The sequence below is a fragment of the Echinococcus granulosus genome (assembly GCF_000524195.1).
Source record: "Echinococcus granulosus chromosome Unknown EG_S00118, whole genome shotgun sequence".
NCBI lineage: Eukaryota > Metazoa > Platyhelminthes > Cestoda > Cyclophyllidea > Taeniidae > Echinococcus > Echinococcus granulosus.
Window position 1 is genome coordinate 142523 of NW_020170498.1, and position 20869 is coordinate 163391.

General features: G+C 43.8%; 3 protein-coding genes across 3 annotated transcripts in view; 1 reads left to right on the forward strand and 2 right to left on the reverse strand. All coding sequences in view use genetic code 11, as the record gives it.

Moving 5' to 3' along the window:
* Positions 1-7109: 7109 nt before the first annotated feature.
* On the reverse strand, positions 7110-9523 carry EGR_08762 (putative rRNA-processing protein EBP2; the record flags this gene model as incomplete). The annotated part of the gene is made up of 7 exons (XM_024498011.1): positions 7110-7341; positions 7492-7633; positions 8645-8816; positions 8893-9016; positions 9095-9255; positions 9387-9461; positions 9500-9523. 7 exons carry the CDS (start codon positions 9521-9523, stop codon positions 7110-7112), a joined length of 930 nt encoding a protein of 309 aa, XP_024347588.1.
* A 1096-nt stretch (positions 9524-10619) lies between these two features.
* On the forward strand, positions 10620-11953 carry EGR_08763 (Sodium/potassium-transporting ATPase subunit beta-2; the record flags this gene model as incomplete). The annotated part of the gene is made up of 6 exons (XM_024498012.1): positions 10620-10743; positions 10785-10928; positions 10966-11258; positions 11323-11391; positions 11468-11538; positions 11776-11953. The coding sequence occupies 6 exons, from the start codon at positions 10620-10622 to the stop codon at positions 11951-11953; spliced, it is 879 nt and encodes a 292-aa protein (XP_024347589.1).
* An 8313-nt stretch (positions 11954-20266) lies between these two features.
* Positions 20267-20869, reverse strand: part of EGR_08764 (Transmembrane protein 87A) — a gene marked incomplete at both ends in the record, with an annotated part of 4799 nt that continues 4196 nt past the window's right edge. The window contains 3 exons of the mRNA XM_024498013.1: positions 20267-20351; positions 20477-20529; positions 20637-20692. Of these exons, the coding sequence (XP_024347590.1) occupies positions 20267-20351; positions 20477-20529; positions 20637-20692 (194 nt within the window). The remainder of the gene's footprint in view (positions 20352-20476; positions 20530-20636; positions 20693-20869) is intronic.

The following is a 20869-nucleotide window of genomic DNA, read 5'->3' on the forward strand; positions in this document are numbered from 1 at the left end:
CCTCATTGGAGGTAGATGGCGCCGTCTCGTTGTTCCGAGACACGCACCTCAGTGGTGTCGAAGACAATTAACACTACCAATGGTTAAAATGCATCATGATAAAGATATCATTTTGCGGTTAAATCACAAAGCTTTGGACGGGCTGCGAGACCACTATGCTGCAGGTCTGCTTGAATACGGCTTTGAGGTGATAAACGGGCAGATAAAGCCAACCTGGTAACAATCCCTTAAGCCGCGATGCATAATCGTCTCCTTCAATCAGCCTTCTCAATTCGGGTAGCTGAAACCGGATGAGGAGGGAGGAATTAATATGAAGATTGCGTATGAAACGTTGCTCCTTTCAAACGGTGCCCGAGGCATCATTGAAGTCAACTGAGGTTCGCACTTCTACAACTGAATGTACATACCAATCAAAGATCCTGAAATCACCACCGATATGGGCAATTCGTCGAGCATCGTTTGTCGCCTTCTCGGGAATTCGTGGTGACGCCTCGGTCAAGAGGTCGGTGTCTATCCACCACATGCCACCTTGACGGTGCATTCAAACAAAAGCGTATACAACTCTCATTATTAACTCGCTATTATAAAATGTTCTAAAGTAAAAGATACGGAAAAACATTGCCATAATTGAGCAAACATACTTTGAAATCAAAATGTTTTGCACAACAATGGTTTAATCTTTTATGTCGGGCCTTGTTGCCTCGCTGTCGATTGGCTAGGATAATTGCAAGCTCAAGGTCAAAGCACTGACCTTGAAAGGAAGGAATTCGCTCAAGTAGACTTCCATTCCCCTCAGGGATTGGCAGAATATGGAAAGTGGTTCGATTTAAGAAGGACTCAGACACGGACATTACTGCTGCAGTGAGGGATGACCCTCGGAATCTCAGCTACACTTTCTATTGGCTGACTACCAGGTGGGATGCTTTCTGTCGAGGAGAGGAATGGCCTTCACCACTTTTTCTAGGAGAGCAGCAAATTCACCTAGTAGCGTCTGTGGCTGTTTTTCTTGCAACCCAAAGCGAAGGAGGTTATCTTTGGTGGTGAAGAAAATTGCATTCAGAGGAGTTATGTATGGGATTAGGAGACAAGATGCCTAAAACGGTAAACCCTTTCATTGTGGTGGCTCTATCATCTGACAGGCCATGATGTCTCGGATTGTTTGCAGTACTTACTAACCACCACACCCTGATGAATTACTCTACCTTCTTCTGCATCAATTGGATAAAATCAGGCCCTCTGATGCTCCTCCCACTAAGAACGTCTCCTCCATAGGGGTCGAGTCTTCCCAAATCCCCTTAAAAACTCTTAAACAGAAATTTGTGTTAATTTTGAACCTTCAGGTGGATTAAAAGTGCTCTTCGCTGCATCCATCCACCTTGTTTTTGAGAGAAAAATACACTTAGATCCTCCTCGCTGCATTCGTCTTAAACAAAATCCGCCAGATATGCAAAAAAGTGAACTTCAAGAGCTTTTTTTATATCCTTCATTTTAATTTTCATGTTACATTGTGTGGTGACCTTTGAGTTGGCACATGTCATTTTGACTGCATAAGCTCTCCTCTCTTGGGCCAGATGCCGTTCCTGAGCTCATGTAGGCATTCAAGGAGCAGTGACCTAACCGCAAAAGTTGTCACCTCCCATGAAGGTCAAGGGTGACCTCAAGTGCCTTGCTTACATTAAAAGCTCTACCTACGAGAGTAACTTGGACATGTCGTGCTCTAGTTCGGACGAATAATTAGTTGTTTGACTAACTAAATGGGTGACTTACGAAATGACGGGCTGACTGGTTGGTTGTTTGCCTGCGGAATGTTGGATGCGATGGCAAACAGAGACGAAGGTAATCTGGTAGGATCCCTCAATGTCAACCAATTCAAAACCTCTGGAATACATTACATTTCCCCACCCAAGTGAAAAATAGCTCGTCAATCGACTTTTGACTATTTATCAATCACCAACCGACCAGGACGGGCTAGTCAGCTCTACTGCTCGTTAATAAGTAGTATGGTCACCCCATATTAACCTGACACATCACTACTTCTGCCAAGACTCGGGAGGTCTGAAAACTGTACTGAATCTAATAATTTCATGATTAAGACTACTTACACTAGTTTTGCGTATATTTATTCTTTCGTTTTATCATTCATTAACTTTTCACATTGTTTTCCCCATTCATTTGCTCTCATCATAAAGGCAAATGCATTTGCGGTAAGTTTAATAATTATAGGGTACTATTGTTGCCATGGCAGTCTTTCGTATCATAAGACAAGCAAAAATACCCGTGTGGTGACACAACAGAGCGTTCCACGAACGGAGAGCTTCAATCCATCTCGCTCCATAGAAGTGGGTAGTCTTCGCCCTCACTCTGCCATGCAAAAACTGGAGTTCTTGTCTCCTCCCTGCCCCAGCAGATAATAGGGCAACAGTCACCAACAGCTATATAAGCTGCATCGACGTTGGCTTCCCTTTCCTTCTCTTCCCTTCACCTCCGTCTATAGGGTGTATAGACGTCACAGCAGTGGGCAGAAGAGAAAGCAGCACCCTCGTGCAAACCAACTGACACTCGCGCCCATTTCATGCGTCAGCAATGAAACAGGTCATTTCTACAAGCGCTCACATCAAACACTGAGCTCCAACCACCGCCAGCGCCTGTGCCCATAAATTTTGTGTGTGCGGTTGGATGCCCAAGTGTTAAAGGCGCAACAGAATCCGTCATCAGACAGGAACAAGTATCTTAAAAGTATAATTTTTTAAGTACTTTAATGATAACTTGGAGTTATATGCTTTCGCAATATTTTTCTTCTACCTCCGATTCCGGATCCCTAGACCGAGAAGACTGGCTAGTAGAAGTCTCTCGCCCTTGGGAGAGATGGTGCCTACTCGGTGTCAAGAGGAAAGTTTACCCCTTTTTTCCCATTAAAAATTTTTAATATGCAGAAATTCCTCCTTGCTATCTACAATTGTCAACTTACCCTCTACGAGGTATTGCAGCTGGAGATGGCAAGCGACTTAGTGGGAGTGAAAAAAGACCGCCTCTACAATGATGTGGGTGGTTTTCTGTACAGCCTAGTCATCATTTGCAACCGTTTCCACTACTTGGTGCATTTGAGTAGTATAAAACACTGCAGCATTTTTGGCATTTTACTGTTAAAGGAGTGCAAAATGTTTGGTGGATCTAAGTTGTAATATATTGGAATCGGATTTTATTTGTGAACCAGGATGGGAGGCCACCTCCTAAACTCAACCTTGGAGACGTCAAGGGGTTTGACAGATCATGTATGCCTCACTTCAACATTGTAGCACTCCCACAATTCAGTATGAATAAACAAAGTCGTTACTTCAACGAACAACAGTTGTTTGACAGTTACATAACTGGGTGTGTTTCACAATGTCGTTTTTCCGTCTATATGAAAATTTCCCTTCCCCTCTCCCCATTGACAGCAGGTGGAATAAACTCATCATGCTACGTGACTTCGTTGTATGCCTTCAATGTGCGTCCACAAATCGCTGAGTTGCTAGTATCCGCATATAAGAAAAGAGAGTTTCTTCTTAATTGCCTCTCAAAGGATAGAGTAATCGAAGGCTGTCTACTCAACTTTCGACTCTGGCAGTCAGAAATCAACTTTGCCAATCAAGATAAAGTTGATAGGAGTATGGATAAGGAGTCTGACAACTTCATGAATTTCTAACTTCAAAGGAGACGTTACGTAGCAGTGCTACCTCCACAACATCTACTTTCATATCCTCTGATCGAAAAGATTGGGTAGGGGAAGACACCTTACAACGTCTAGGAATGAGGATTTTACAAATGCCCCTCCTCCTCCTCTCGTGGTTGGTCCGCTGTGCGTGCTTACTGACTAAAGATCCTTTCAAATCAAAACAACCTGAGTAGATAAAAAAGGCGATGATAAACGCTTTAAGTCAATGTTTGGCAGCTTTAGTTATGTTAAGACATCCTACTCATTACTGCATCAACTCTGGATGGATTACCAGAAATATAAATTTATGAACAAGGGTAGAGGCTATTCGCGACTATTAGCTTCAAAGGCATGGAAACATGGACTTGGTAGGTGAAACCGTAGGACTCTAACCTTAAAATTATCTAGAGAAATAAATTTTAGGCTTGAGTTATTCTAATGTCTCAAGAACCACCCAAACTGGTCATGACGTCAAGTTTTGTACGTAAAATTACTAAAATAACGGGCAGGTAAGACGTGATCTTTGTCAGCTTTGCTCTTTTTATGCAAGATTTTTCTTTGCATAGGGGTGAATTAACAATCTTTAATGCAAAATTGGCGGAGTAGACTTCACTGTGAAAAAGAAAACGCTTAGGCTAACGAGAATAATTAAGTGGCCACGAAAATGTACATTACGAAAGCCGATTTCTAGTTAGTTGGAAGAAAGACCGCATATAATCGTGAGGCCGAAAAACTACCAAATTCCTTTGATTTTTTTACCACGAGAAGTAAAAAAGGTTTTACAAATAGGGGTCTTTTAATTAATCTGCTTCGTTGCCCCTTTTTAAAAGTCTCGATCTAGGAATTGATTGGCCGAGTAACGGCTGTGGTTCATTTTCCATTCCTCACTTCTCTCCCTCGATGTGCAAGATAATCTACGGGTCCTCAGTAGTTTCCCTTTCCCTTGTGTCTAAGGGCTCACATGGTAGGTGATAAATCTACCGAGATTTGGATTTTTTCTTTAATACTTCTTACGGGTGTTATGTAACAGCGACTTTGTATCCACAGCATAAAAGATGATTTGAGATTCGTTGATTCTATGATGTAGCCACGGCGCTCGAAAATGCGCCCTCTCGAAAAAATGGTTGCGGCAGATTGACAAGTTAGCCCGCGGCCCCCCATTTCTTAGTATAAACGGAATAGCCGCGTTTTGATCTGCTAAAGAGTGGCTCATAGGCACTTATGTTCTTCCTTTCCCTGGCAATAAATTGTCAAATGAAATGATCATCCCGCAATGTGGGTCAAAGGCTTCGAAAAATGTCACAACGTGTGGACTAACCGGACCTGCCGTGGCTACCGGTAGGCGCATTAAACTGAAAGCACAAAAGGACATTCAACCTAGCATTTGTATTGAGCGAATTGGGCCCTTAATTATGGATAGAATGGATGGTGCTTAAATAAACTAATAAGTGCCATTTGATTATCATCTTATTTTTTTTTTGCCAGCGCAGCGCCCTGTGTCTACCCCGAAAGCGTAGAAGCCAGAGTGACATCATAGAACATACCACTCTAACGTACGGAAGGGCTAGAAGACTACCAGTACACCCTAAAGGCCAGGTTCCAGAACGGAGGTAAAAGTCACACAAATTGAGGCGCCTGATTTAGTAAACACTGCCAAATAAAGCGTCAAACCCCTGTAACTATTTTGAGACAGTGGAGAAAGATCTGAGCCTCACGGTCATAAAATAATCCAGGAGATGAATTTAGGCCCCGGAGTATACTACTTAGTAATGCCAAGTAGCATTAGTGGCTCGTTAATCTTGATAGGCTCTTAAATGCCAAATTATTTGAGCAAAGCAGTGGAATTTTCCCAGTAATGCAGATTTCCAGAAGCGTTGAAACGACTCGTGGGGTGATTTGACAGTTCCCCCTCCACGGCATAGCCTCGGAGCTGCGTTAGAGGCCACCCCACCCTACTGCTAGTTAGTAAGTAGTATGTTCGTCCGAACTGATTTGGTTTGTTACAATTTCAGCGAAGCCTCGAGACACTCCACTTGCTTGCTGCACGAATGAGATGTTAAAGGATTCTTTTTAGACCCCTTCAGCGGCTATAAAGGAGGAGCGAAAATGTGTAAACGCATGCAACTTTTACACGGAGAAGGAGACTTTTCACTCCTAATCTCTCTCATGAATACCGTACATTTTCCTTCCAGGACTTCCAGCCTATCTGGCAAAGACGACCTATGGAATGTCTCACTCTGTAATTGTTTCAGCTCTGCAAAGTCCATAGGCAACCGCTTGAGAGCTGGAGCGGTTTGTATGATTCTCCAGACCTTCCATTTGCATTCTACCTTACACGAGATAACCCCTCGCTCCAAAAAGTGGTCTGGAAAGTCGCAGAATTGCACAAACACCCCATTGAAAGGAATTATATGCAGCTGGTTAAATTTGGTTTGATTGTCCCTTTAAAAAGGAGCCTTCAGAATCCTGAAGCAAGCCAATCAAAGTCTTGTCCCCGAAGTCAAGTTGACCTTTGCTTGGCACACAATGATAGCCTTTGTGAGGGAAACGCCAAGAAAGTGTCGCCAATCAGTCATCAAGGCCTGCTTTCAAGGTCATGTTGAGGTGTTCAAAGTGTCGTCCGACTATTTCACCCAAGAATAAAGGGAAGAGCCTGTCGGTGACACTTAGCGGACGACACCGCGATCACTCTCCTGAAAACCCCGGAGGGAGAAGTGAAGGAGGAGGTGCCATTTCACGATCCCATTTTCTGAGGTGGTCGGTTATTAAGACTCCATTCAGACGGAGCACCGATTTGAACGTAGTCTGCTTGCTGTGAGTATTGGGTCCTTGCACAGCTAGACCGACCAAATTACTTCATCGAAGAGCTTAACTTGTGGTGGGATTCGACTACCCACCTTTCCACTCTCCCCTCCTCCTCCAAGCGCTGTGCATTCCATGCTACCTTATACACCTCTGCTGCAACAAGACTCCCGCATGTTCAGGATGATTTGAATCTTGAGACTCAGTCTTGTCATTTGCGACAGGGGAGGAGCATGAGGAAGCCTCCTTTGCAACCCCTTCACACACCGAGTGACGGGTTATCTTCGTCTGCTACGACGGTGGGAGGGGAGAATCTGTGTCCCACCAACCGACAATGAAAACGGAATGCTCGCGGCGCTGTTGCTTCGCCATCACTAACTTGATACCGCAGGCGAGATTCTGCGGCCCTTTCTACCTAGCCATTTAAGTAGGAGACTAGCTTGTGTAACGCCTTTTGCACAGACATACCGGTAGGGGAAAAAAATGCTCAACAATGCGATCAAACGCAGACTCCGTATATTACACTTACAAGCGAAAATGCCTGCACAGGTAAGGAGCGACAACGCGGGAGGGGAGAGGAAAGAGAGGATTCGTCGACCACTGCCACCGCCGACTAAATTTTGTTGGCGGAGGCCCTCTTCCGCTGGCGCTGGGCGTTGCGTCGACGGGTCTTCTGCATTAGCCTGCCCAGCCGCTTGATCCGCTCTGCGGAGGCGGTGTGTGTGAGCACACTCACCTCGTCCTTCGCGGTGGTGCGAATTGATTGGGCGTCATTGCGCTTCGAACGCTTCTTCTGGCCACCGAATCCGTACTTCTGGTTCTTGTACGCTCGCCTATGGTTTATCCTACAGTAGACAGGAGAGAAAGGTCTTTTAAGTGAGCAAACACTACCTATTTTGCAATACGGTTGTTTCTGAACATAAGCAGCTACTGCTGCTCATTAGAGAGGACCAATGAGTTTGAAAGGTTTCAGGACGCAAAAGAAGGAGACTCACTTTCGACGTTTGGCGTATTCGGCGGGTCGGAAGTACTTTCTGTCCAGAGTCGCCTCATTCCCACCACGTGAAGGTTTCCCCTTCGATTGTTTTGAGTCACTCCGCAAGAATTCCTCCAATAGCTGCGCCTGTTCCTTGCCACCTGAGCAAAGAGGAAAACGTCAGTTACTAGATTCTCCACCAAAAAGAGGATTTTACAGGTATTTTGTAGGTATATTTGGACCTATTGTCGTAAATAAAAGTGGTTTAAAACAAAATGAGGAAAAAGGTTGAGGCTTAATCGACCTTACCGCCTTTACAAGTAGCGGGTGACTTCGCCCTATAAGGTGACTGACACACCACTGCAGGACTTCAAGTGGCCTACGGAGATCTTCAACACATCTAGTCGTCCTAGACGCTTACATCTCAAGAGTAACAAAGAAGTAACTCAGTCACTAAATCAAATTATATTTTTACCAATAAAAAATGCACGTAGTGAATCTCCTCATTTGTTGAGCATAGACAGAGAGGCAAAAGCCATTACGACGGCAACGAATGCTCGATTAGAGTCAAGAACTTGCTTACTCAAGCATTAAAAAGGATGTTGCAGTGATAGAACTGCCCCAGACATGTGTAGAACAGACAAAACCCTAACCTACGGATATCCAACCCTACAGAAGATTCGAAGCACAGTACACTAAGGTGATAGCACACGGTAAGGCACCCAAAGGCTACAGCCACACGTCTGCAACTACCCCATCTTGGGGGTTTCAATCCCAGTGCAAATTTAGCCAGAGAGTTGGACGACTGGTGAGTGAGTAGTCCACCGTTAAGCTGATAAAGGCTAGACAGTGGCTAGTCAATGGCAGATGCCACAACAGCCTTAGGCTTCTGATTGGCATAGAAGTATCATTCCCACTTCTTCGGACCTCCAAAAGAAAACCCTGGAGACCAGCACTTCTATACCGATGAGGAAGTGGAGCAGGATAGCCGAAGGTGGTCCCACCGTACTGACGAACCCTTCAATAACCACGCTTCCCAAGTCTTAATTCCACACCAAGAATTTGGTGCATGAATACAGCAGACTACTTGTAAATGAATGCAATTTTCACTTTCTCCACTGTCTTTCTTTTAATTATAACCGCAGAAGTTGAGGAAATGATAAAAAACCCACCAAGCCGCTTTTTCGCTGCTTTGAGAGTCTGCATGTGCTTCTTTTTCTCCAGACGCCGCGCTTCCAAAATTTCTTTCTGCTGTTGCTTGCCAAATTTGCGCTGTTCACGGAGCTGTCTAGCTCTCTCTCGCATTTCCAGGCGTTTCTTACTCACCACAATGTGTTCACGCACCTGTAAATTCCTTTTTTATTAATAGAAGCTAAGAATTAATAGGTATGTTTATGAGGAAAATAAAGTGATGGCCCACCTTTGCCATATGGGAGTCTGACTTAATCATTTCTGCAAAATAATCATTTGGCCGTTTTGTTGGGATCCCAAGTTCGTGTAGTTTAGGAATTGCCTCTAGAACTGCAGCCTGCGCAACACGATAACTGAAAATTAGAATTTCAGTACAAATTATTCAAAATGTTCGGAAATTGACAATTATGAATTAATATCATGGAACTAACAAGAGAGCCTCCCGTTTGAAATCATCGTTGGGGTCGACTTTAGCGAAATCGTTTTCAAGATCTGTGTCCTTCGGAGGTGGAGCTGGTACAGTTACAACATCAAGGCGTTCAATCCAGGGGAACGACTTGCTTATCTGTCGTAGGATGTTGTTTATTAGGGGCTAAAAGGACAGTAATTAACAAATGAGAGGCGATGGTGAGTAGGAAATACCAAAATCGACAACGGCAAAACAGAAAAATGAAGCCCAAAATGTGTTAGGGTACCAAAGTAAAACACCAATGAAGCCTGTACCTTGTTATTAATTGACGCCCTAGGAACTTCAATTTCCTTGTACACACCCGGAACAGATAAAAGCTCTTGTAGCTCCTATTTCCAGCAACATTACGAAACTGTTTACGGATTACCGATTCTGATTCGGTGTCTGACATTATTCTTGAAAGTAATAAGCAGGAGAAAAATAACACCACAAGCCTAATGGGGCGTGGAAATGCGCATGCCCCGCCTATGCAGTGGCAGATTAAAACAAGTGCGACGGCAGTGTGGCTTGTAAACAAACAACTTTTAGGTTAAAAAACAAATTAATCAAGATAGAAAATCATTAGCATAATCACAACTAGCCTTTTTAATGATAACAGGTATGTGTCTTTTAAAAGCAAGTATAACAGACGAATGTTTTTCAATTTCCACCAGGTTATTTAGCTGTTTTCGGCACATATGCTAGTGTCTTTTGCACGACCAATTACTGCACAAGCATAGCAGGTGAGGTGCTGAATGCCTTGCTCGTAAACACCCTTCTAAAAAAAGTAGCGAAAATGGGCTTTTATTTTAGCAAATATGTTGTAATACAATGGTGATTTGTCCCTCGGTATTAGTGGGCGCCGCTTTTGTACTTTTGAATTAGCCTCCTTGCTTCCCTTTGGGTGGGCTGGCCTTTGAGCCATGCCAGTAGCCCAGACATATTCTCTATTCCGAATGTGTATATTCTGCCCGAGTATTGTGTCTTCTTTTGTTGTCTCGTAGGAGTCTTGGGACGCCTCAGTGTAGTGATTATACAAACTTTGTAAGGATAAGTAGAGAGCAGATTTACATATCTATTTGTGAGCCTGATTCACTAACATACAACAAAGTTTTGTCTATGCATTTTGCACAAAGAGTTTTAACAATTCCTGATCGCATGTTAAATCTGATTTGTGGATGCCACAAAATAAAGGTTCTTTGCCATTTACTAATTTTTGATAGTTTGTTTAATTCTATTGGCTAAATGGCCATATACGACATTAATAAAGTGCAAACTTTAAAACATTGGCGCAGTAGTTTGGAAGATCGAGTAGGAAGACAGGTCTACAAATATTTTTACAATGTAGGTACCTGCATAAATATTTGCTGCTCGTCAGTTTTATACATCGCTTGTGCTTTTGTTTATTTTTATCTGCACTTGTAGTTCAGATAATTTAGTCTCTGCGGTTTTGTTCAAGATTTTGCTTTGACGGCCGGCACCCACTTTCTTTTAAGCACGATCGCAAAATGTCCATGCAAGACTTTTCGGACAATTTGTCGACCCTTTCATACATACCACCAAGTCGGTGCCCGACTTGGCTCTACAACAAAAAAGACAAGTCCTTTCTAGGTCGAACTTGTGCATCATGGGGTTGGTTTCTTTCTCCTGCTAATTTTTCTAAATTTTTTTAGCTAAAATATTTCTCTATTACTGTTTTTTCTATGCAATCCTCTCTGGATTCTTCTTGGGGATGATAATGGTCTTTCTGCAATTTATTGTTCCTGCTAAGGTTCCAATGCGAACTGGCCATCAGAGCCTCCTCAGATTCCAACCAGGTTTATTTAACAAAGAAATATCTGATTTTTTAAGTAGGTCTTGGTATGAGGCCCATCATTGATGAGGATAAGACTCTTATTTACTACTCAAGCCGAGATCCTCAGGTCTACTATGAATATGTCGACAACTTGAACGCCTTAATATCCTATTATGAAGAAATAAATGTGAAACCAGCCATCGGCTTTGCGAATTGCACAAATGACCAAAAGTCACCTAATGAGCCGAAAAAAGTGTGTCGTTTTGATCTGGAGTCCCTCGGACCTTGTAACAAGTCCAACAACTATGGCTATCCTGATGACAAGCCCTGTGTCATACTTAAGCTGAATCGTGTAGGTATTTGTGGTTTTATGTATCACTATCTTTCCAAATACCGTCATTCTCGTGTTTTTTCAGGTCTATGGTTGGATGCCAGATGTCACTGATGCTGCAATTCCGCACACTCTGGTCTCTTGTGAAGGCCAGGTTAGGGCTCCCCCATTTCTACCGGATAGTTAAATCTCGTAGTCAATAAATTAATCGTTAAATTTCTTGTACTTAGAATCCTGAGGATCAGGAAAACGTTGGGCCAATGAAGTTTTATCCGAGTATCATAAAGAACGGCACTGAATAGTGAGTTTGGTATTCGAGGACTTTTTTTTGACTGGTGCTTTTATGATTGAATGAGTTAGTGAATATCTTTAATTGCTGAAATGATCTAAAACTTCTTTAGACCACTAGCTATGCAATGGTTTCTTAGTATAACTAACTACCTGCCTTCCCATGTCCAATCCAAGTGTCGTATAAACTGCTCAAAGGGAATGCACTCATCGTTGACCGCACAAATTTCTCTTTTGTGGCCTTATCCAGCGGTGTATTCCACAACCAATACTTCCCTTTCCTGGGCCAGAACGGTTATACATCTCCACTAGTGGCAGTACAGTTTGAAAAGTTGGAGAAGCACATTCTTATCCTCGTCCAATGCCGTCTCTATGGCGCTACAAATGTGGACCCAGAACCGGTCAAGTTTGAAATCCTTCTCGATTAATTTGGTGGCTCAGAACTCGATCCCTCTCTCCCTTCCCCTCCTATTCCTCACCCCTGTTAGCCAGCAGTAGAGAACTATCTCCTTCCCTGTGTGTGTCTGTATGTTGTCTTGCTGCGTCTATCCCCCATTCTCTGCCTTATTCTATCCCCCTTTACCGTAGAAATTCCTTTGCCATTCATCTGGCTGCTACCACTACTACAACTATTTTGCTTAGTATCAGCCACGTCCTATTGCTCCTTACCCTTTTCCCACCTGCGATGTGGACTTTGAAACGGCCCCAGATTATAGTAGTAGCACGCCTGGAAGTTCTCTCAATAAAAAAATACGAAAGTACTTGTTCCGACAACATAAACTATTTTTGTGGTCGGCACGAATAAATACGTCTCGGCCATGGCTGATGCGGGAATTCAAGGCTCGACTGATGTTTACCGAGCGGTAAGTCTGTAAAGTAGTGGATTTGCCTCCCCAAATATTTGTTCTCTTGACAGACCCGATCAGCTTAACCTATTTCCAACATCTGGATCACCCCTGGAAACGTTAAAGGACAGGCGTTTGAAAGGACTGGGTGAGCTGTAGCCGAGATACTTATCATTAGCGCAGGAGGCCAGGGATATTTGTGTGACCAGTAATTCACTTTCAACGACTATCAGTTTATTTGAAACTCTCTTCCTGGATAAATATTTGTTGGCAGGTGGAGTGTCCATTAATTCCAAATGGTAGTTCTGCTCCGACCTCAATGCGGTGCGTAATTCGTTGCATCCTGAATAGAGCAACTCATTTTCGCTCCTCCTCGGTGGCACAGCGCTGCAGTCTTTCTTGAAGGAATTAAAAGCTGGAGAAGTCCAGATACGCCAAAAACTGAAAAAGGTTCGGTGAGTCTGAGTCAGAGTTTGGTGGATTGTTAACGAGTACAGATTAAATGAGGAGATCCTCATGACGCCAAGGTGGTAAAAGAAGTTTTAGGGAGGTTGAGATGCCCACGTAACTAAACATGCAACCCGAACTGCTGTCATGCCTCTTGACAGCTAGAGAAAACACTATCGTGAGACCTTTATGTCACCCATTCCTCGGCTCCGCAATCTGTTGAAGATGTTGCACTTCCCCTAAATTATGTCCATGTATGGCACTTGATGGCCGTTTAGATGAACCGGTCTTTGTCATAGTGGTATCCACTTATCCGTAGTCGTTTTTGTCAGTAACATGCTCAACCAACACAACACCCTTAACTTTTCTTACCCCACTTGAGCATTATTGCTGTCATTTTCTCCATAAACAAATCTTTTACTGATGTTGGATAATGATACCTTCCCCTCAGATGGTAGTTAATGTCCGTGTTAGGTATGCCACTACCATGGCGGAGTGTCAGTGGCCAAATTTTCTTTCTACCCCACCAGTAGACAGACGCTCATCCCATGGGCTGTCAGACATTAAGGCTATCGAGGGTCACGCTGTCCCGCTAAGATAGACACGCATCCTAGCCAACGATTAGCAGGAGGCTGAACTCCACGCCAGGGTAGTAGGGGGAAGGTATTTTACCTTCATCAGTCTGGCTACGTTAAATGTGTTTTAAAAGAACCTTTTTTGTGCTCGTTAGTTGTATACGGATCAGAGCAGGTTTTGTTTTAATTTTTCAGTTAGCTGGGCGGGAGGATGTTATGGAATGCGATTTTGGGCTTTTGCAGCCAATTCTATTGAATGCCTCTAGCCTAGGATTTGCTTTCGTTTTTGTGGGTCCATCCAGCCCTGGCCAGTACAAATTATAGGCCGATGTATCATTAGCTTTCCGTCGTGAAAGAGTTAACGACTGTTGTGTCTGGCTCTTGAGTGCTTTTTAAAGCACCGGACGAGGTGAACGGTAGAGACGACGCCCAAATAAGTGAGGAGTCGTGTCTGCAGCCACTTGTTCGTAAACTCAAGGCGGTACAAGTACATTCGTTCCTTATGGAAGTGGTTAATGCCCCCATCGAGGGTTTAAGCCTGAGCGGACGTAGCTAATCCTCTATCCCTCACCCTCCGAGGGGTGTGACCACCGCCACCAGCATCGTTATCAACCATCCGGCAACATCGGTTGACGGTGAACGAACGAGCGGGAGATAGAAATGTGTAATCGATTAAACAAACAAACAAATGAGTACGCGCTGGTGCCAAATATTTGTTTTATGCAACTACATGCAATCCTGGAGTCGTAGTTGCATTTATTTGTAACGCATATGACTTATTTCACTGACAGTGACAAGTGAGGGAGGTTTGACGCTTCTCCCATGGGACCAAAATTTTCACCGCTGTTTTAAAAGAGGGTAAACCATGAGCAGTCGACGTCTTTGACCTCAGCCAATCCTTTCTGTGACGTGTCAGGGTTCAGCAACCTACATCGTAAACTTGTGAAGAAGAGTATACATTGGAGGTGTCTCCCCTCGCCTCCCCTTCCCCCCAACCCGACCTGGACAAAGTAGGCAAGACAGCCCTAGCGTCCGACGTGGTTGACCGATTCTATCCGACAGGAATGGCAGCTGATTTGGCAGACACTGACATCGTATTTGGAGTTGGAATTATTTTTGAGGAGGGGGACGGAGGGTGGGAAGGAAAGGCTAATCTTGCAAGCGAATAAGGAAAGATTTTAACTTTCAACGAGACCTATCAGTGATTTGTTAAGACGTAGTGTTAAATGAAAGTGGTTTTACAAGACAATGAATAAGCAGGTCTGAGTGAAGTCAGTTGTTCCCTGTTTCCCTTTTTTCTACCAACGTGACCAGGGCCCATCCCGCGCCCAAAAAAGTGACGAGTGTGTGAGCTTTAAGGGGGGAAAAAACCTTTCCTTTAAACCAGACATAAGAGAGACGATGCGTTCTGCTGGAGGAAAAACTTGACAGTGTTGAAGCAGCAAAGGTGGTTAAGAATCCTAACATCATTTTAACAGTTTAAAAAGGAAATAACTAGGGCTGGTTGTTACCATTTCGTTCTGCAAAAGTTTGCTTAAATGTGGCAGAAAAGCCTAAACGTAGTTCATGAGAACACCGTTTAGATCAACTTTTCGGAAATAACAAGTAAAAAAACTCAATCCACAGGATCAACAAACTCATGGTAACCCTAACTCGGTCCCATAGAATAGCTTCTGGAAGGCAAATGTTGCTTTAATTAAACCATCTTAGAATGCGAGTCATTTGGTGGGACAGTTTTGTGCGATACCCAACTCCTGGTCATTGCGCCACTTATCCTCTCTCTCTCCAGCCAAAGAACGAACGAGCGTCTTGGCGATAAGAGTACTTCCAGTTTGTCAGGGGCCTGGATGAACACTCTAGGCAGGAAATAAAATTTCATGGGGAAAATTGCCATAAACATTTGAACGGCAAAAATTCGCGTAAAAAAAGCCCGTGCCCTCATTGGCTGGTCGGTGAGAACAGATTTCAAACTGACCAATTAAAGGTCGGCTTTTTCTAATTGTTAGAAGAATACTTATTTTTTAAGATTCCACTTTTCTTGAGTGGTTTATGAATGGGACAAATTTTTGCCTTTAATGCAAAGGGGTGGCTAGGGCAAACACTGTCGTTGCATGGTCTAAACTCAGATTTTCCTTATTGTACAATGCCTTCAACAGCTAGTCATTTGATTGGCCAACCTCCTGAGCCCTAATTGGTCGGTGGGCATGGAAGCTATCCTAATGCCAAATGGTTAGGAAAAAAATGTTTTTTGGAATAAAGGTACATGAAAGACTTCCTGTTTATGGACAGATGGTTAAATTTGGACCAAGAGTTGCCATATGTATTCTGCCTCTTCTGCTGAAATGGGGTCATCAAATAGGTTCAGGCGCTCGTAAGGTGCGGATAAAACTGTTAACTCCCACAAAGTGTTTCAGAGGTCGATGTTTTTAATGGATAATCTTGGACTGTTTAATGACCCTGCTGTGTGATTGGTTCATTTGTAACTATCATGTCCCCATTAAGGGCAAACATATGTCTTAAGCGTCTAGGATTGCATTCCCTTCGGATCACGTCTTTTTTTATAGGCAGTCATCGATGCGTAAACGAAGTAAAGCTAATTGCATGACAGAAATAAAGTTTATGTAAAGAGTTCGGGAGGTTATCTAGAAATACGAACGTGAACTTGCTAATAATCTCAGCAATCAAGAAAATGTTGTAACTTCCTTGTAAGATGGACGGGTGATGAAGTGATGGCAATTCCTGAGGAAGGTGTGACATTTTGTACCTGTCAGTGCATATACTTAACATGCGGATATGATTCCTTCCTCGTAGTGGTATCGCGGTTGAGTGGAGTAAGAGGTTCAATTATGGCCGCACCGGGATGGCCTAGTGTAGAGCACTACGAACACCCGACCAGCTACAGTCTCGACAAACATTAATAAGGGAGACTGGAATTGCTTCGAGAAAACAGGAGGAGGTCAATCCACGACCACCTTGGTTACGGTAAAGCGTGCTCCGGTGGGACGTTTGGGGTGTCTGCAGTGAGAGGCGAATTAATAAGAATTGTTTTTCTTGGTGGTCTCGAGGCTTGGACATAATATTGAAGCATCTGGATCACATAAAATAGGTGACAGGTGCTCTTTTCCAGGGCATAAATGGGACTAAAGTTATTTGTTGTTTTAAGTGATTTGACATTTCGAGTAGCCTTGATCAACTACGGCGATGATCGGAACACTAACAAATGCTAGAACAAACATGTTATTTTTCTTTATTAAATGAACATGTTGATTATCAACAAACATGTGTGGTGAAATGGAGTTAGATAGGTATCGCCATTGCAATCGCGAATTACTGCTCGGGATTTAAAGTTGCAACTGTAATCAAATGTGACCTCTTTGGGGGTTTAAAACGTCTAGTTGTAAACTAAATTGCTGCCTGAATTTTGTTTCACTTACGTCTATATTTAGCATTTGAAATTAAATGGGACTCCTTCTTTTAGGAAGGGGCTTTTTAATCGAGATGACGGAAATGCTTTTTCCCCAGCCCCTTCCTCCTGTACATTTGCCTTTTGTTGCTGTTTTTAATATATATGTTGCTAATATTACGCTAAAGTTTGCAAATTTAGTTGCCTTTGTTTAAAGTCGCACCTTTAGTATCACAAAAGGTTTCGGCTATCCATTCGTTGACTATAATGTTATGCAAGCACACGTTCACCGATGCTTTCTAATTTTAAACATAATTCCCATTAAACAAAGTAAGAAGCAACTTGCACGCTCTTATCGCCAGAATCAACTTGGAGGATGCATTGAGGCATTCCAAAAGAATGTACATTTAGGGCTACCAGTAAATTAGGAGCCAAATTTCCTCAACATTCAACTCTAACGACCGAGAAATAATTGGAAGAATGCGTTCATGTCCACGTTACCTTTGGCAACCACGTTTCGAGTCACCTAAAACGCCATGCTCAGAGCATCGTTGAGAAGGCTACCAAGAGGCACAACTGTAAAGACGTAGCAGAAAGACATTCATTTTGGTTACATGCTGCCCTACATGGGCCCTCCTATCACCCTAAAACTTCTTTTATCATCTTGGCGTCGTAAAGATCTGTTCAGGTTACTGCCGTCCGTTAACGGTTCACTAGACGAACGCAGGGAGGATGGCATCGCTGCACAACCGAGACCGAGCAGAAACGAGGCTCCAATTCGCTGGGCAATAAATTAGAACATATCGCACGAGCCCATCAATTGGGCTTAATGAACAGTCGACTTTTATTTATTCCGAATAAATAAAAATACTCTGCAATAAACTTCGCCCATGCGGATTGCCCCTTTCACCTTGAAGGTGTGTCAAATTAAGGTAAACTATTTGCATTGCGCGTGGCCTTAACCCCGAGTGGGATGGCGCACGGCAGCATCAGGGGATCACGCCGACGCCGCTGCACTCATTCATAACGTGACCCACCATCCAAGGCCGTGTTTGGGTTAGTTGGCTTTCCTCACCCGTTGAGGTCAGCAGGTAAACGCATTACAGGGAGTCTGCTTTTCGGTGATGCAAATAAACTTCAAATCATCCAAATTTGAATGCTTTTTTAAATGATGCATGTGATGCTACTAGTGCGCACATAAGTAGCTTAGGTGGATCGCTGAACAGGAAAGGATCGACCGTCTCCCGCACGTGCTACTGATAAGTGTTTTAAGTACCACAGCATTGTTAAGGTTTTGATGCCCTTCGATTTTAACAAGCTTGAGTATTTCTTCAAATTTCCACACACCTCTTTAAGAAATTGTTAACTAAACAGGAAAGCGTGTTGTCCCTGGTGTCAATTCAGTAGATGCTTCACCCCAGAGGGAGTTATCGAGTCACAAAGCCTGAGTTAAGCGTGCATATCGACTGGAAGGAGAACGCCGTGCCGTCAGAGCGACATCCAGGAGCCACAGTTGGAGTTCTTTGTCTATCATATAGTCGGCCTCGGATTTCTGAATTTTGAACCTTTTCAAGGCAAACACTATCTGGACGATGGTTTAAATCGAGCGTATCCAATCCGTCAACCACTTTTTGCAGTGAAATTTGTGTAGAAGCATCAATGGAAGGAAATTATTGCACCCCGAAATGGCTACTTTCCATTGGGAAGTACAACAAGTCTATCTTCCATGTGGATTGCGATTCGACAAAACCCTATCCCACCCCGCCACCACTTATTCTGTAGAACTCGAAGTCGAGAATCAGGGTATTCTTCCTTTTAAACCAGGATGGTTGTCATTGATGCGGCTCTTCAAGTGCTTCCCAGAATGGCAGGAGAGAGGTACAGCCAGATGACCCCACGCCTTTGAAGGACATTTCAAATTTCGACGGTGTAAGGGTGAAACAGCTTTCCGGTAAGTGAACCTGTAACAAGTAAAGGCTTTGGGACTTGAGATCTCGCCAATTTTCCCATAATTTTCCATCAAACAAGTGGCGGGCTCGGTTGTTTTATCAATCCTTCCCCAATGAGCCTCCACTGATCCAACTATACGCAGTTGATACCTTCATTGTGTAGCGTTTTTCGCGAGGCAACCACCTGATTACCTAGACTTGCCTCCTCTTTGAGGCAACGATTAAGTCTAGCACTCCACGGCTGATGGTTGATTGTTAGTCTTAGATGGGCGCTATTCCGTAAGGTCTATGTCATTGACCTGGACGGCTATGATAGACGCGTTCGTTAGATTTGCGTGTCCCATGACGACTGCAGGGTTGGGTGAAATATGCCTGACGCCTTTTCACCTCTTGGTGTCCCACACAAAGCTTCTTGACATGGTATCAGGTCAGCCGAAAGGCTTCCATAACTTCTCCTTTACGTAGGAACCCCGTCGAATCAATTGCCCACGGTAAAGTTAGTTTAGCCAAGAGCTGTTTGCCCTTTACTTCTTTACAAAAAAAAGTAAATTTTCAAAATGAAACCTGTGATTGGCACCACTGGACACTCATTTAAAACGCTGAAAATTGGAAAGAAGGAAAAATCAAACAAAAAGCTGATGACTAGACACCTGTTTATTGACCACAATCCGCCTTTCCTACCACATTTTCCTAAAGGTTTCAGTCTCCAGTAGTTAATACCTCCTGGTCATACCTACGGTTGTGTACTTCCACTGTCCGTCAAGGATAAACCCCTTTTCACCTCACTAACCGTAATACAAGACCCGAAGCGACGCATACTACTGATCAGCAAATAAGTAGAAAGTGACTGTCACTACCAGGTACAAAGTTAGTCGATTTTGTTGGGTAACACAAATGAGCAATACGACTTGACAAAGTGGAAATAAGAAGTGCTTACAGAGGCAAAATGCGGTGCAGCAGTACTCACCTCGATGACAGAGGATCTGGGAACGAGACGACGGCATGGCAGTTCACCCCATCCATACTCCGCTTCACGTCAAAAAAGCAGACTCTCCACCGTCTTTCGAGTTTCAGGCCCGCTGGGGAACCCTACGACACCTCTGAGAGCAATAAGCTCACCCTACTTGTAAGCAATCCTAAGTAGTCCAATCCACCTAGCCTTCACTTTGAAACCCACCTAAACACGTCTTGACAGCACGGTAGCTTTCCCAAGGTGAAAAAAAAAAGTAAAACAAAGAGACTACACAGAGAGGAGAGACGCACAAATTTTACTGGTTCCAGAGCGGCAAGTAGTATTGCTGTCAGACATTATGTGTAGAATTGCAAAGAGACATCAAAATAATTTGTTTACAGTTAGTCATCTACTCTTGTCTGACAGTCACAAAAGAACATCTCCACACCGTAAGTAAAGTCAACAGCTCAAAGTGAAAATTGATAAGGCGGTAAATGGACGAAAATGAGGAGATGAAAGTTATGCCAATCGTTGGGCGATGAGGAACGAAGGCGTTGTGTGTACGCAGTGCTAGTCGAGTTTGAGTTGAGTAGCAGCGGCGGCGGTGGCGGCAGCGGAATGACCGCCCTGACCTGACTGTTTGTTCGCGCCGTTCCTAGGGCGATGGAGCGGGAGGGGGGGGGGAGGCAAAAAGTGGGCGATTAAAAACCGAACCAATCAGTGGTTGGGCTGACGAAGGGGCTTTAAGGTAAAATAATGGAGGAAGTGGGAAACACCTACCTGCTTGGCTGTGATGAGGGAATGTTCTCTTCAGCCCATCGCAATGCGTCGTCCTAAAGTGAGAAGTGAAGGGCGGGGGGAGAGGAGGGACAAAAAAGACGGATCACAATGTACTCCTGACAACTTGGACGTAAGGCATGAATTAGAGGCTGTGAATTACCTCAAGAGCCACATTCGTGTCGCCCTTCTTTCCTCCCTCCGATTCGTCGTTTATACCTGAAAACCAAAAAGGTGGAGAGAAATTCCCACAAAGAGCACAAAGTCCACCCACACTGGGTAAGCGTGCCTGACTAAAAACCTCCACAAGTCTGACAATTAGTGCTCTCACGTGAATAGGGTAATTTACCAGTTTCTTGCAGTAATTACACAATGGGAGAGAGAGAGAGAGAGGAC